This window comes from Taudactylus pleione, unplaced genomic scaffold (genome assembly GCF_031769625.1).
Source record: "Taudactylus pleione unplaced genomic scaffold, aTauple2 ptg000372l, whole genome shotgun sequence".
Lineage (NCBI taxonomy): Eukaryota > Metazoa > Chordata > Amphibia > Anura > Myobatrachidae > Taudactylus > Taudactylus pleione.
Genome location: NW_028284773.1, coordinates 9,062,816 through 9,079,334, shown reverse-complemented (window position 1 = coordinate 9,079,334; position 16,519 = coordinate 9,062,816). Strand labels below are relative to the sequence as shown.

The 16,519-nt window shown below is 41.9% G+C and overlaps 1 protein-coding gene across 6 annotated transcripts in view; it reads left to right on the top strand.

Moving 5' to 3' along the window:
* FGF12 (fibroblast growth factor 12) overlaps positions 1 to 16,519 on the top strand; it is a 618,931-nt gene that overhangs the window by 570,349 nt on the left and 32,063 nt on the right. For all 6 annotated transcript variants that reach the window (XM_088444733.1, XM_088444732.1, XM_088444730.1 and 3 more), the window contains one exon: positions 12,498 to 12,696. In XM_088444733.1, coding sequence (XP_088300859.1) covers positions 12,498 to 12,696 — 199 coding nt within the window. The remainder of the gene's footprint in view (positions 1 to 12,497; positions 12,697 to 16,519) is intronic.

Genomic DNA, 16,519 nt, shown 5'->3' with positions numbered 1-16,519 from the left:
GGCACCACTACTGGAGGCTCTACATAAGGGGCACCACCACTGTGGGCACTGCATAAAGGGCACTACCACTGTGGGCATTGCATAAGGGGCATCACTACTGGGGGCACTGCATAAGGGGCACTACTGCTGTGGGCATTATATGTAAGGGGCATTATTGCTGTGGGCATTGTATAAGGGGCACTACTACTGTGGGCAGTATGTGTATTAGGGGCACTACTACTGTAGACATTGTGTATAAGGGGCACTGCTGTGTGTCATAACATGAATAAGGGACACTACTATATGGTGTAATGTGAATAAGATTCTGCTACTGTGTGGTGTAATTTGAATTTTGGATACTATTGTGTGACTTTGCCCCTTTCTTTTGAGACCTTGCCCCTTTTTTGACGCACCCCGTAGACATGCGCTGTCCCTTTATTAAAGAAGCTCCGAGGGGGTGAATTCCACCACTTCTCTAGGACCACTTTAAGCGCTGGATTAAGCCAATTTTAACTGGACTTCATTTCCATAGGGTGTGCTACCCTTATATGTGCACACCCTTTACATGCATGTACATCCCCCAATCTGTTTTCTGGGCATAAGGTGCAAGTGCAAGTTACTGAAAACTATACTTATCTCATTCTTAAAAATGCACTTCTGAAGGATCAGGTTCAGGTGGGAGGTGCAGAGGAATTGCACAGTGAATCACGTTGTCAAAGCCTCAACTTCACACTTTAATGCTGCCATTGTTTGTATCCAACATTATTATCACTATGATTAATATGCCAAAAAGTTAACCTACCAATATGTCTTTGGCGTGTGCGTGGAAACCAGAGCATCTGGGAGAAACACATTCCAACACAGAGAAAACGTACAAACTCCAAACAGGGCTTTGGTCAGAACTGAACCCATTTCCCCAATGCTCTGAGGCAGAAATTCCAACCACTGTGCTGCCCATAAAGTGTTTATTTAATTTTCACAGTTCACCTGCACAATATGACCTTCAGACGTTCATTCATTTACTCAGTAATACACTGAACAAAATGTTCAAAAGTTATATTGGCAGCCATTGTCTATATTCAGGTCATGCTATTGATCAACTACAGTGAAACTTTATTTATTCAAATACTGATAGACATAGATACAGATTGAATACTTTAAAAAGGAAATGTAACTTCCTTATTGTTTAATCTCTTTATTTTGCAAATGACCTTGAAATGTCAGAATAAGCACGGGTAGATGTACGATCACTTTCAGAATATAAAAATAAACAATAACATTCCCATAAAAACGTCATTTTATGTTTAATATGTGATACTGAATGCAATATAAATATATTATTATTAGTAAAGGGATCTCAGTCTGCCACATGCCGCCTCCCGCTCTGCTTGACCCTGTGCCCTCTCTATCTGCTGCTCCACCACTGTTCTGGCTGCTCTGTCCTGCTCTACACCCCTTTCTTCTGCCCACTTCCCCCTCCGTTCAACTCCCATACTTACCCCATTACCAGCGGGTCCTACTCTCCGGCTATGTCTGGCAACGCATGCATGTTGGAGACAGGACAGACCTTGGATCAGTATAGATTACAAACACTTGCCACCAAGTCCCTGCTACAGATAACATAGTACTAATTTTTGTATGGCAAAGCTCCAGTTTACTTTTGATTCTTCTTTAGTCTAGAGAACACTGTCCATTCTCTTAGCCAGGGATGGGGAACCTCAGGTCCGGGGGGACGTATAAGGCCCGCGGAATCATTTCGTCTGGCCCTCTGAGCTTTTTTCTGCTAGCCTCATCTGGCTAGCAGGGTGCCTAGAATGGCACCTTGCAGCCAGAATCTATGCAGCAGTGCCGCCTGGAGCATCTTTATGATGCGTCAGACAGTCACACCGCTGCCCTTACAGTTTCCGGGAGCATCCTCAGGATGCTCCGGGCATTGCTGTAATCACCGGCGATTGTAGCCCCGCCCGATGTGATGCCACATGGAGGGGCTTCGCCTGTATCGGGCCAGCGAATAATTTTATATATATCAAAATGACCCTCAGCAGAAAAAAGGTTCTCCACCCCTGCTCTAAGCAGACAGTTTGGGTGGATCTCCTGCACCCCGCCCACTTGCTAGTGAAGTGGGCATGGTGGGGAAATAATACTGGGAATTGCGGGTCTGTAGGGAGGGGCAGGGCTAAAACACAATTCTATGCTAATGTAACTCCTATTTTCTCATTTGTACTAATTTTGTCTCATTGGGAGTGGGGCCTAATGATGTAAAAAGTGGTCATCTGCATCTTTTCTTCTGGCTTCTTATGGAGAAGAGAATGGAAAAGTAGGCAAGTAAGGTTTTGTAGCCTGAAATTCTGAGGTGAGAGTAAAGCAAAAAAGAGCAAGTAACTGTGCACCTTGGCAAAACCATGCTGCACTGCAGGTGGGGCATGTGCAAAATGTGCAGAGATTTCGATTTCAGAGGCGTGTCCAAACCCAAATCTAAACTGCTGTGTAAAAATAAAGCAGCTGTCCAATATTTGTAATCTGATTGCAAAATCAGCCAGCATTTTCCCTGCATGCAAAACCAATAAATGTACAGTATTTGCCCCCCTTACATTGCAGCATGCTATTTTTGCTTTACTCCCATCTCAGAATCAGGCTCTTAGTGCCTTGTAATCTGCAATGTACAGTAAAATTGTGTTTATTTAGACCAGCATCTGATTTAGACCCCACGGTGCCCTAAGCAATAGGGCCATACATAGAGTGGGGACATAGGGGACACATGTCTGAGGGGAAAGGGCAGGGGCCCTATCCAGGACTACTGATAACCAGGATCAACGTTTCCTAGGTGGCAGGCCCCCGGAACTTCCCCGCCACCGCAGTGCACTCTCGTCATTGAGATCACATGCGGTAGAGACAGTAGCAGTGATTGCCGCCCTTTCCCTCTCCTCCAGACCTTTTCCTCCATCCCGATGGCAGTCTGTCACTCACACACACACACAATGAGCTGCTGCTGAATGGAGCCTGGTAAGTTATAGCTGTTATGACTTTTTGGTGAGGAGAAAGGATTAATGGATGAATTTGTGTGTGTGTGTGTGTGTGAGGGGGGGGGCTTATGTGTGCGTGTTAATGAGTGTTGGCAGGGTGAGAGAGTGTGTTAATGAGCTGGCAGTATGTGGGAGGAGGAAGAATTTGTGGTGCAGATGTGTGGCATAAATATGTGTTTTGGAGAACAGATGTATGCCATAATGTATTGTGGGCACAGCTGTATGTAAATAAAAAAATTGGGACACAGATGTGTGGTGTAAAATATTAGGGGCACATATGTATGGAATATAAAGAATTTGGGGCACAGCTGTGTGGCATATATGTTGGGGCACAAATGAGTGGCATAATTTGTATTGGAGGCATTGATGTGTAGCTTATTATGAATTGAGGATACAGCTGTGTGGCATATATTTGTGGCACAGATATGTGGCATATCACGATTAGACAGTGTTATGAGGCACATTATGATTTGGGTCTCTGTTGTATGGCATATGAGTTGGGACATTTCTTTTTCTATATACGGTAGTATATTATGAATTTGGGACACTGCTGTGTGGCATATTATAAATTGGGGACACTAATGTGTGGCATATTATGAATTGGAGGTAGCCTGGACAGTAGGGTGAAATGTTACCTTGGGTGCCCAGAAACCTTGCACTATTTCTGTTGATGACTCAGAGTAAGCAGTATTTTATTATGTTGTGAGCTATAACATTTTTAAACCCATCGCTCAAGAAGTGAAGTGCCCTGGGTCAAAATTTGTCAGGGGGAGGGGGTGCATAATCCCTTTGGCCAGCCCTTTTAAGCACTATGCTGGTATGGGGCCTTTTTGCCTTCCTCTTTTTATCAAAAAAATTTACATTGCATACAGGTTCATGTAATCTGGACCCACAACACTTCAGATCCTACCAGGCCCTAGACAGTAGCGTTGGTTACCTAAGGAATGTTAAGGCTCTGTTTGAAACTATAGATAATTTAAGGATTGTATACAGTGTATTAAATAGCTAGTGTATCGCATATAAAAAATAATGACACCTAAAAGCAACACAAATTTAAATCCTCCTAACATTTGCTCTTATTTTCCAAATATAAATTTCGAATTAACACCAGTAATCCCTTCTTGGAAAGTTCAACTTTCTTGTAACGTAAACAGTAAATATTAGTAAATGGGTAATAAAAACAAGATTGCACTGTCTAATCATTCAGTTTACAGTGTCCTGCTACTTTATTGTATTTCGCAGCTGTATTTTTTCCACTGCTTGTTATGAAGGTGAAAGTGTCATTTTCAATGCAGCTATCCATAAATCACTAAATGATATATCTGTGCAACCTGTTACAGTAAGGAGAACAGGAAAATACCTTCTCTCAAATTCCTCATGTGCATCTTCCTTTTTTCACAGCAGTTTTTATGACATTTCACTAGCACAAAATCATACAGTCCTGCAATCACTTCATAAAAACGTTATTCATTTAGGAAGCTACCACCATGGAGTTACATTCTTTGGGGCATTTTTATCAATTATCAGGTTTTAGACCCAATAATTGTAATTTCTAATCGCTGCTACTCATGACAATAAGAAATGATATACCGCTAGAATGTATTAGTATGCACATCATACTTTCAATCCTCCCCCTTAAGTTGTGGGAGGCTCCAAAACTTGCATGCAGTCCCGTGAACCCCCTGAAGAGTAGGTGGTCCTTCCGCATCCTGCCCACTTCCTAATGAAGTGGGCACTTTGATGAGGATAATGCAGCGAATCGCGGGTATACGGGTAGGGGGCAAGTCCAATATGACAAATGCATTACAGGTTTCTATGCAAATCTCATGATAATGGTCCCACCCCTCACGATCAACCTGCAAAGAGGAGGGGCATAATGATGCATAGTGCTGGGCCCCACCCCCACTGCCAGTCAGCGGCATCTTTGCTCTGCGCTTCTCCCGGAGGGGAGAGCTGAAAAGTAAGTATGATGCATATGTGATGTGTTAGGAGTAAAGTGATTACATCAGCAGTCGCTTCAATCCTCTCCTGGTAAGTTTTGCAAAATGTAACCGAGAGGCGGAAGTTCATTCCAGGAGCCCGGAGGTGAGATAGTTGTTGGTGCCCCGCTCGTAAATTACTACCAACACCACAGTCCCAGCAGCACCCAGTCTCAACCTCTCTTTCTCCTGTGTATTCACTGCCAACACCCCAGCAGTACCTAGACACACACTCTCCCCCTTGCATTCACTACCAACACCCCAGCAGCACACAGACACATGTCCTACCTCTGCATTCACTGCCAAAACCCCAGCAGCTCCCAGACATACACACTCTCCTTGCATTCACTGCCAACACCCCAGCAACACCCAGACACACACACTTTCCCTGCGTTCACTGCCAAGACCCCAGAAGCACTCATACACTTTCCCCACTCCCAGGCTGGCACATACCAGCCACGGGTGTGGGGGGGAGAGGGGGACCCCTTTATTGGGGGGTCGCCACCTCCCCAGGGATCCCCAGCCTGTAGGTAAAGTGCTGAATGGATGCTGAATGAGCTGTGTTATAAGGTGGACGTGGATGTAACCACAGTATTCACGGGTTAAATGCAGGTGTCTTAGTGAGAGTCCTTTTTTTCTTCTTTTGTTTCATATATTCAGGATTAGCCCATCCTTTAGGTGAGCAGCTTTTGGATCATATTCATTTATTATCTGGAGCACCCTATTTTGTGTTTTCTTTTTACTTGGTTGCATTTTTGATTGAAATTGAAATACCTCCTAGCTCCCGAGTCCATGTACCAGCAATCCTTTCTGCGACTGCCTGTGACTCTTAAAGCTGGCTTGTTCCTTTTATCATGCTTCTTCTGCGTACCACTTGAATCTTTTAGTCTGCATTCAGAGACTTTATGTCCTACCTTGTAACATACGAAACACTTGCACTTAGGCTTTTTCAGCCTTTTGTCCTTTGTGAGTAATGCAGGACTCTCAGCATTTGTTTCAAATGGTATGCATTACTATAAATGCAGCAGTTTAGGCCTCACAATCTCCTTTGATAGCTCAGTCACAGAGGATTCTAAAGCCACCACCAAGAAATCAAATTCAGACCACGGGTTCTGCAGCATTGCCATCGTAACCTCCTCGCCCAGTGTACGCATCAAGTTTATTCTTCTCATGAGACATTACTCTACATAAACTACATGCAGGACTATCCACGTCATGTACTGACACTTTCCCGTGAATTATGGAATACACGTGCTGCTCCACAGCTATGTTTATGGTCCCCCATGGCCCTATCCACTTCATCAGGATTTGGTTACTAGTGATCTTCCACAGCTTTTCTCACTTCAGCTGTATCTCCTTAGCAAACTTCCACATGGCGTGGTTCTCAGAAGGTCTCAGTTTGTTAAATGTCATACTTGCAGCTGCACTGTGCTTTTTGTTTATTTTTGGGATTTTTTAATAAAGTTTTTCTTTTGGAATTATTCACCTTGGTTTAACTTTTTCAACTGCATACCGAGGGAGGAAGTGTCAGTGGTGATTAATAAGAAGTATATAAAGATACCGAGATATGCTTCAAAAGAGCTATACCTACCGTGAGTAGGGTACTCTCTCCATCTTCCAATACAGCATGCTGACTCAAAGATACCTTTTATATGTTGGAAAGTTTCTGCACTTATAGTGAGTACGGTACGTTATATCTATACCTCTGGGGCCACTGCACACACGGGTCACATATGGCTGATATTTCTTGGTGATAGAGATACCTTTATATGCTGTGCACTCACATTTGGAAGTGTGAGTTGTGGTACGCTAATTGTTCCTCACCTGTTTTCAGTGTGGGTATAGGATATAACTGAATTACTTTTTGTAACGGAAGAAAACTGTACTACTCATATATCTATTTGTTCCTTTTACATTAATTGTTCGCATTTAAGTTGAGAAAATTGGGAGGTAGAACTTTCTTTCGACCCATGCATCATCCTCGATCATCAACAGAAGGGATGTATTATTATGTATTCATTGTTTATAGAGCACCCAACTTATGAGTCCCATGATTGCTTATTGTATGCATATGCGCCATGATGTCCTGTGACTCCGGATGTATGCAGGAGACAGTGCCAGAGTGCACTACTCTCTAACAACAGGAAAGGATATATTATTATCATCAGTAATGCAATGAAACATAGCCTTATTTATTTTCATGGTGTAAGTGGTTTTCTAAATGTGCTTTTTATCTGTGTTATGAAAATAGAACATGTTTTCTGTAAGTCTCACATTCATATTTCATATGAAATAAACATTAAGAGGCTGATGCAGAGTGAGACCTACACCAGTTTGTGTAATATAAAAAGCATAAAATCCCCCTGTGTATGCTAAGAAAACAGGCCGCACACATATGCGCCAATGTAAATTTGCATGAATCTGACTCTTTTGCCCGCTTGTGTCTTGAGAGGCAGGATGGGGGTAGTGAGTGACGGCCACACAGGAGCATATCTATAATGGGTGCGGGGAACACGGGCCCATGGGTTCCAGGGGGCCCCGCACTGCACACCCTGCACCCATAGTATTACTTACCTCTCCGGAGTCCCACATCGGCGCTGTAAAAACGACTTGAAAATGGCCGCCGCTTTCCCGGTGACCAGCGCATACTCTATAGACTCTGGGCGCACTCTAGTGCCAAGAGTCTATAACTCCGGCGCTGGCCGCGCACAGCTCAGTGCGCTGCTGGCCGCCGGACTGAGTTGAGGGGGCCCGTATCGGAGACTGCACACGGGCCCCCTCCTCTCTAGAAACGCCCCTGCGGCCACATGGAGGTGGGATACTGTAAGGACATGTGTAATTATAAACAGATGTAGACTGACACCAACAAGCATATACGTCTACCAAGCCGTAATATTTCTATGTACTTGATGATGATGGTTTCCAGTTTTAGCAAACCATTTGTGATTTGCTGATTGTGAATGTATCGCTGTCGCTGATGTTAAATTTTTTTATTGCTCTTGTACAGTACTGTATGTATGCCATTTTTTTATTTTTATTTTTTTTTACATAGAATCGAGAGTTGTGTCTGATGTCTTAGAGATTTTTTGTAGATTTCATTGTATGCTAATAGCAAATTGCAACCAAAACAAATGATTAAAATAATGGGTGTAAGTGTATATGATGTGTGCCTAACATAAGTCTGGCAGATATGCTACTGCACTCATCTTGCGACAGTTGCAACTTTGCAGATTTTTTTTTCAATGAACACCTTTTATATCTGCAATTTGCGACATAATTGCGCCTATCAGACAGAATCAGTATGATTTACCGCCGGCCGCATGGCCGGTGGTTCAAATCCCGATAGCTGAAGCCCGGCAGGGGTGAAGATCCCGAAGCTACAAAAGGTAAGTATTAACTAACCTTTTTTTACCTCCTAACCCTAACCCTCCTTTAGGGGTGCCTAACCCTAACCTCCCCCCCAAGTGCCTAACCCCCCTCTAAGCACCTAAACCTAACCCCCCCCCATCCCCGCAGCCTAACCCTAAGTCTCCCCGGGGGGGGGTGCCTAACACTAACCCCCCTTCCCCTAGCCTAACCCTAACCTCCGGGGGGGTTGCCTAACCCTAAATCCCCCCCGGGAGCCTCTAACCTAACCCTCCCCCCGCGCCTGGCTTATCTTCGATCGCTAAGCCGGGTGTCGGGCTCCCGGCGTAGGTAAAATGACAGGTGTCGGGATATCGACGCCTGTCATTTGTACCTTTCCGGGATTAGACAGTCGGGAAGCCGGCATTGCAACCGCCAGCTTCCTGACTGCATCCCCTAGATTTACAGTACTTTAATTTCTGTTTAACAATAAAGCTCTAACACATTACATTTTTATTACGGTATAATTTGAAGACCGCAAACAACTTAATTCCTCTTTATGTACAATGGGGACATATATATTCAGTCTGTGATGTTTGTAGTCAGCTCCTGTAGTGTTACTGCATATCAGATTTATTGTCACACTGATACATGTAACTGCTCACATAGCGATATTTATGATAACCTTGCTGTCACATGAATATAGTAGATTATAGTTTGAAATAATGATACATTAGGTAGACTTAAGGTACCACAACGCTGAAAATGTTTTATTGACACCTACCATGCAGAAATCCAACTTGAGCTAGTCTAGTTGACCTGGGTGAGTTTAGCCCCTGTATGCATGGATAGATAGGGAATGGACAGTGGTTTCTTATAGACAGTAGGTGGTGACTACACACAACTAGGCAGAGTGTGTAACAGTATGCAGAGCAGGCAGAATCACACACCAGTTTGTGAGGTTGTTTCATTGGTTACGGTGTTTGGTGCAACAGCAGATATCCAAATTATTTGTGTAGAAAGCATATTAATGTAGGCGATTACAGATGTGTCCTCGCACATCTTTGCTTCAGTGGCACCAAACAGCCCCTCCCGGCGCACCAAGTCCCGTAAGTGCAGCCACATATAGCCACACTTACTCGCTGGAACTAGAACATTGCGGCTAATAGAATTAAGCTTTTTGTGTATAAATTGTGCACTGCATCTTTTAGTATTTACCTCTATACTGCCTCTATAAAGACACACCTCCTGGTTTAAGCCAGGTGCATATACTACTGTAGGGTTCTGGAGTAACCCTTGCCGAGCATGACATATCTTACATTTGCTGCCTGCTCTGCACCTAAGAAGAGTGTAGCTTTTTATGGGGTGCATTTTGCTCTTCGTATTTAGATGCAAATTCATTCAACTCAACATTACGTTAATCGTCCCCATATTACATAAATTGCTAGACACAACATCACATAGATACCAAACACAGATACTTGTTGCCTTGCCAGTACAGTAAGCTTGAATACGGGAATAATATGGGAGTGTCCATGATTAACTGGGGTAGACGACATGCCTGAAGATCTTCATATTCTGTTCCTGTTTGGCTACTTCCTAACATTGTACTTTAAAAACACTATCAGCTGTTGCTTTACTCAAGCCATACGCAAACAAAACTGGGTCCAGCTGGGGCATTGTTATAAACTCATTTTTACTCTTTGTTTTACATTGGGAGTCCATGATATGAGAGTGAATCAATACGGAAGAGAAATAATTCAGGTTTGTCACCATATAGAGAGAAACAATACTGGAGGGTTACAATATGGAGTAGCATTAACATGAGGAATCATGATATGGGGATGCATAATATGTGAGAGAATCAATATGGGGGGCCATGACATAAAGAAGAAATAGTTCAGGGCAGGCATGCTATCAGAAGGATCAATACAGGGGAGCCATGATACAGTATATGGGAGAGAATCAATATACTGTAGGGTGAACACTATAGGGAAGAAATAATACAACAGGGATATGATATGAAAGAGAAAATAAATTAAGGAAGGGTTCATGATCTGGAAGCTATTCCTTTTTCTTGGGAGTGTGGCAATACAGTAGATTCCTTTTTTTGTTTCAAAGAGTTGGGAGACATTCCCAGTACACCAAGCTGGGTGAATCCCCCTCTTATCATTGCTGAGTGTTGGCCTCCATAACATCTATGTCCAGTCCGCCAGCAATCACAGATTTTCTCTGTGGGCATATATAGCCTGTGCTTAATGTACAGTATATATTGTTCTTGTATCATCCTCAGGGCCGTAACTAGGGTAGTACAACCAGTACCATGGCACAGGGCACCGCAGGGCAGGGGGCGCTGTTTGGGCCTGTCAATTTTATCTGTTTATTGTCATTCTCACTTGTAGCTTCCTCTTCTATTATCCCCAGCATCTTCTGGCCTCCAATATCTCATCCCTTGTCCTTCCACATGAAGCCATGGCCCTTTTTCAGGTCCACTACCTTATGTCCCTATTTTGAAAAATGGGGGGGGGCCCAATGCGCTCTCTGGCACAGGGCACCAAAAAGTCTAGTTACGGCTCTGTTCATACTTGCCAACTCTCCCTGATTGTCAGGGAGACTCTCTGAAATAGCAGTAATGTCCCTGAAGAGTCTAGCAATCTCCCTGATTGCAACTTACCCCATTATGAAGCTGTTATATAAAAAAAATCCCAGCGATATAAGGTGCATACAAACGGTCAGATTTGTCAGATGAACGATTTGACCAACGATTTGAACTACGAATGATTTTTGACTGCATTAAAATGAATGGAATCGTCCAAATCTGACTGCAAACACATCAGATGTCAGATATCGTTATCTGACGAGCGGGAACACGCATCGTTCATCGTTCATCTGACAAACATGTCAGATATGTCAGATTTTACTTCAGATATAAACGATTTTTAAAATCGTTATCGTTCAGATCTGAAGAAAAAAATCTGACCGTGAGTATGCACCAATATACATTCAAATGGGATCATTAGTATAATTTACCTGCATTAGTTATGCTCCCTATGGCTACAGACATTTTCTGAAAAGTATCACAACAATTTAGTAAATGAACGATTTTAGTAAACTATTTTCATTCATTTTTCCAAGGGAGAAATAAACGAAAATCATTTACTAAAATCGTTCATTTACTAAATGTAATGAATGATTTTTTTTAACTACAAACGAGTTTTGCATATTCCCTTACTGAAAATCGTTGAGTTGGTCAGTCTGACTGAACTACAAACTACAAACGTGAACACGCATGAATGATAATCGTTCATCGTTTGAATGACGTCGTTATAGTTAAATCGTTCAAAAAATCGTTGTGTGTGTATGCACCTTAACTGCTTTGGGGCTCATTTACATTTGGATGTAAGTCACTTTTATGGCACGCTTCTCAGATATAGCTGTACACGCCCATTTTACTGGCGCGCTCATAAGTGTGACTTTCACAGTCTCCCTGAAATGATTTTTACTAAGTAGGTGAGAATGTCTTGCATATTATTATTTTTGAAATGCCTCCCTGACCTCACATTAAAACTGTATATCAGGGTTTGTTAAACCTGTGGCCCTCCATTTGCTGTTGAAATACACATCCCAGCATGCCCTGCCATAGTTTTAGCATGTCCTAATAGCAATACTGTGTCTCTGCATGCTGGGATGTGTAGTTCCACAGAGGCTGGAGGGCCGCATGTCGAATACCCCTGCTGTATATCTCCTGTAGAGAAAAAAACTTACAGTTTAATTTTTTTGCATTGCTTGGGAGACTGGCATTATCCACACAATTTATAATCATCCATATTTCTTTCATTATGTATCATTATCCATGACATGTACAAAGTAAAATTATTCAGTGTCTCTATCCTGCTAATAGTATATATTTATAGCCTAAAGAAAAGCATGATTGGTTAATATGCATCACAGTTTCGCAATTAAGGGAGCTTATTTTATTACTACAGCAGATCTGTACATTGGAGAGCAATGAGTTCAACGTATAGAATTGCAATTTATTTAGTAGGACTTACGAAAAAGACTATAAGACTCTATTGGAGCCTTTATCACTTGTACAATAACCTAATATAATGTGCATCAAATAAGTGCTCTGTGTACACTAATATATTATTTTTTTTCCTCCTAATTGTAGGATATTTTTACCCCAGAATGCAAATTTAAGGAGTCTGTGTTTGAGAATTACTACGTTATCTATTCTTCGACACTCTATCGGCAGCAGGGATCTGGCCGGCAGTGGTTTCTAGGACTTAGTAATGAAGGTCAAATTATGAAGGGGAACAGAGTTAAAAAGACCAAACCATCATCGCATTTTGTACCAAAACCTATAGAAGGTAAGACTCTGTTTTGTTTCTTTACAAGATTGACAATGTGCCTAAATTTGAAACTAAGTTATCTTACAGCAGTAAAGGTGCGTATCCACTACACACTAATGAACGACTGAACGATAACTACATCGTTATTGTTCAATCGTTCATTATACTATGCAGTGAATAAAGTGCCCATACTGAATGATATGTCATTCAGTGCAGGCACCCTCCCTCATCCCCGAACATTCACAACCTGTCGATATAGTCGGGTTGGGCAGTATGTTCAGGCGATGACAGATGGCGAAAACGACCAGCGGGAGCGCGCTTCGCTGTTCGTTGCCAGCATATTCATTGCACGATTAATGAAAGATAACGATGTCGTTATCATTCAATCATCCACTCCATTTATATCATGTAGTGGATATGTGCCATAAGTCACAGATGTACACAAATTAATTTCATATTGTCAGTATAAAATATATGCAATGAATTACTTCAATTGATAATGTCTTATGTACTGTATGTCAATAGGGTACGAATAGACTTGTGTTACAATGTGGCATAGATATAAAATGTTAAGCTAGATACACACTATGCAATAATCAGGCAATCCATGAATTTTCGGCTGCTCGGTCTGATAATCTCAAAGTGTGTAAGCATCACCTAGGACCGATTAGCCTTACAAAACCAGTAGGATCGGATGATTGAATCTGACCTGCACACTATTTCTCCAATTTGGGCAGCACAGATGGTGTAATGGTTAGCATTACTGCCTCACAGCACTGAGGTGGTGGGTTTGATTCCCTGAGCTTGTGTGGGTTTCCTGCCGGTACTCCGGTTTCCTCCCACACTCCAAAAATTCCCTAGAATGTAAGTATGTGTGTGTACATGTGGTAGGAAATATAGATTTTAAGAGCCACTGGGGCAGGGCCTGATGTGAATGGCCAAATATTCTCTGTAAAGTGCTGCGGAATATGTGTGCGCTACATAAATAACTGGTAATAAATAAATACATTTGGTGATCCAATTTTGTGCACAATTTGTAGTGTATATTAATATCCGATCATCTGGTCAACATAGTTCATTTGAAAAACATTTGAATTCTTTCGGATTGAAACGATGGATCACTAATATGTTCACTAAAAATCAGATGTTCTCAAGATCCTTTCATTGATTTGAGAATCATAAAGTCAGTTGGATCATGAGTGAAATTGTTCAGGTTTGTGCCTAGCAGAAGTGTAGGGAAAGGTTGCAAACTTTAAAGCTGTTACTTTGAAAATGTTATTTTATGTTCTTTATTGCAAACTTTAAGGGGGATCCAGCTTTCATTCAGATAATTACATTCTGTTGTTTACTTGGGACAGATTGCTTTCCAGATTCTGCTTCTCTGTCCTGTATGTCCCTGGACAGCCATCCTCAGTGACTGTCAGGCAGGTGAATAACTCCTACTGCACATTGTCTACACACCAGCCTGTGTTACCACCGCATGAGCTCTTCTGTATCTTCAGCCCATTCCTCATTATGCAGCGTATTGTATTTATATTATATAGCATTCCCAGTATACAAGGCTTTCAGATAACATAAGAAATAAAAAAAATCCTTCCTCACATTTTGGTTATTTTATATTAGACTTTTTTTTATACCAAAAAATTGATTTGGGATTTCTATTTTCCTTCTGGTTTTTTTTTCCATAAGGAGGGTTTGCTACACACATACTGTGTATGTGTGTATATATATATATATATATATATATATATATATATACACACGTACATTTACATGCTATATAAGATTTGTGCATCTTGTCTATTGACGTTTTCACAGAAGATGTAGGACACAAAGAAATGTCACAGGTTAACATCTGGTTCAAAGGGCACCCACTTTGACAATTCCATACAGAAGGTCCAGGAGACTCACAATATTTCTGGTAGTCCCACAAACCCCAGGAAAACCAGGTGGATTTCCCAAATCCCGCCCATTTCCTAGTGAAGAGGGCAGGATGAGAGACAAGCATATGTGCTCTCCCTGGATAGGTGAGCATGGGAATGCCTTGTTACAGTTCTATGTCATAGACGCATGTTTTATGTTTGTTACCCTCCCAGCACCGTAGAGTCCTCTTGTATTTCAATTTGTACCCTAAAGTTTGGGGTATCACATTTCTTACGCGAGTTTCCCTTGTGTGTGTGTGGTTGCCCAAAATAATGTTTACGCCACTGCTTAGTGAAACACAAATCGTGTAGCACAGAAATCAGAGTAACAGGTGGCTGTCAAGAATCAAAGAATCCATGGTAAAAGTAAAGTCCAGGATAACATTGAATAGTGTAGATCAACTGTGCTGGAAACAGGGACAGAGCCCTCGGTCACCAGACCAGGAAATTGCCCAGAGTACAGAACTGGAATCCGGGGTACAGTAACTTAGAACCGATCATGGTGAACTGAACCCCAGGACATGATTCCAGGAATATGGAGATGGCACCCACCACTTGGAATTTAGAGACACAAAACCTCAGGAAACACAGGACTTAATAAGCTACAGCAAGAACTCAGAACTCAGTGCTGAAGCCAAGAATGAGGGACTCCTGTTTTAAGGATATCCATTCTTGAGTCCAGATAGTTAAATCAAATTGTCTGATTGACTAATTACCTGTGTTCAAGCATGGATATCCTTAAAACGTGGGCGGTAGTGGCGTTTGGGAACCTATGACCTAAGGTGCGAGAGCCCGTTAGAAATGGATACAAGAAGAGGCATTAGAATCGGAGTCTATAAAGCTATTAAGGATGGTATTTAGGACAAGGCAGTTTACTGGATTGCTTTCAAGTAAGGAGAAGCTCTTTATAAATAATGCTGTCAGTTTAAGATCCAAAAGTTGTGTGTAAGAAATATGTACCACGTGTTCAATGCCAACATTTTTATACTCATATTGTCACAGACATGATAGTTAGAAATGGGATATGTCAGTCAGCAAATCAGCTCAGCATTCACTGTGATTACCTATTACAGCTTCCTGGTATCAAACAGTATGGAAGAAGCAAATGTATTCATTGAATTTACGGATACAACAGCACACTGCGTCTCCTGCCTTTTTTATGTTAAAGGAAGATAACAGGGAAACCCTGACTCTTGTGTTACAGTGTAATTATTCATTTGGTCTGCAATCAATTCCCTTGTGTAAACTATTACACTTTCTCATGTCTGCACTATCTTTCCAGTGCAGGGAGTCTGTGCGCTTTACTTATTAACTCTCCAGTGATGTATGGATGCTTAGACCAGTCTGCTTGCGCTGTATGACATTGCTTTGTGCCGTGTATCTGTGTATTGGGGGGAGGTGTACCTTTCATATAAAATTTTAACAGATAATTTCACTATTTTATATAGTCACATGCTGAAATGGTATTAAACTTAATGCTAACACATTCCTTCCAAAATAATAAAATTCAGAATCGGAACACTGGGGCATGGCCTCAGCACACTAGCGGGTATTTTGTAGAGTCACTGGGCTTACTCAGCATAAAACAGACACACACACTGGAGGTACCTTGGGCACATTTATGCTTGTCAGAAGGGCCCATTAAACTGTTTTTGTCTCTTTGCAGTGTTATCAGTTAAAGCTGGATAGGCTAGGCTTCTCTTTTATATTTTATTTATCTTTATGCTGCAAAAATAAAACTAGCTGCGGTTACATGTACCAAGGCCATGGACTGGTGTGCTACTAATCGGCTGCTGTTTGACAGTGCACCCGTCTACCCCAGGAGATGGCATCCTTACCATGATATTGCCACATTTGTGGAGAATGTGAGCAATTGCATTTACATTGCAGCCATAAAAATAAATGTGAAAAATGTAAAA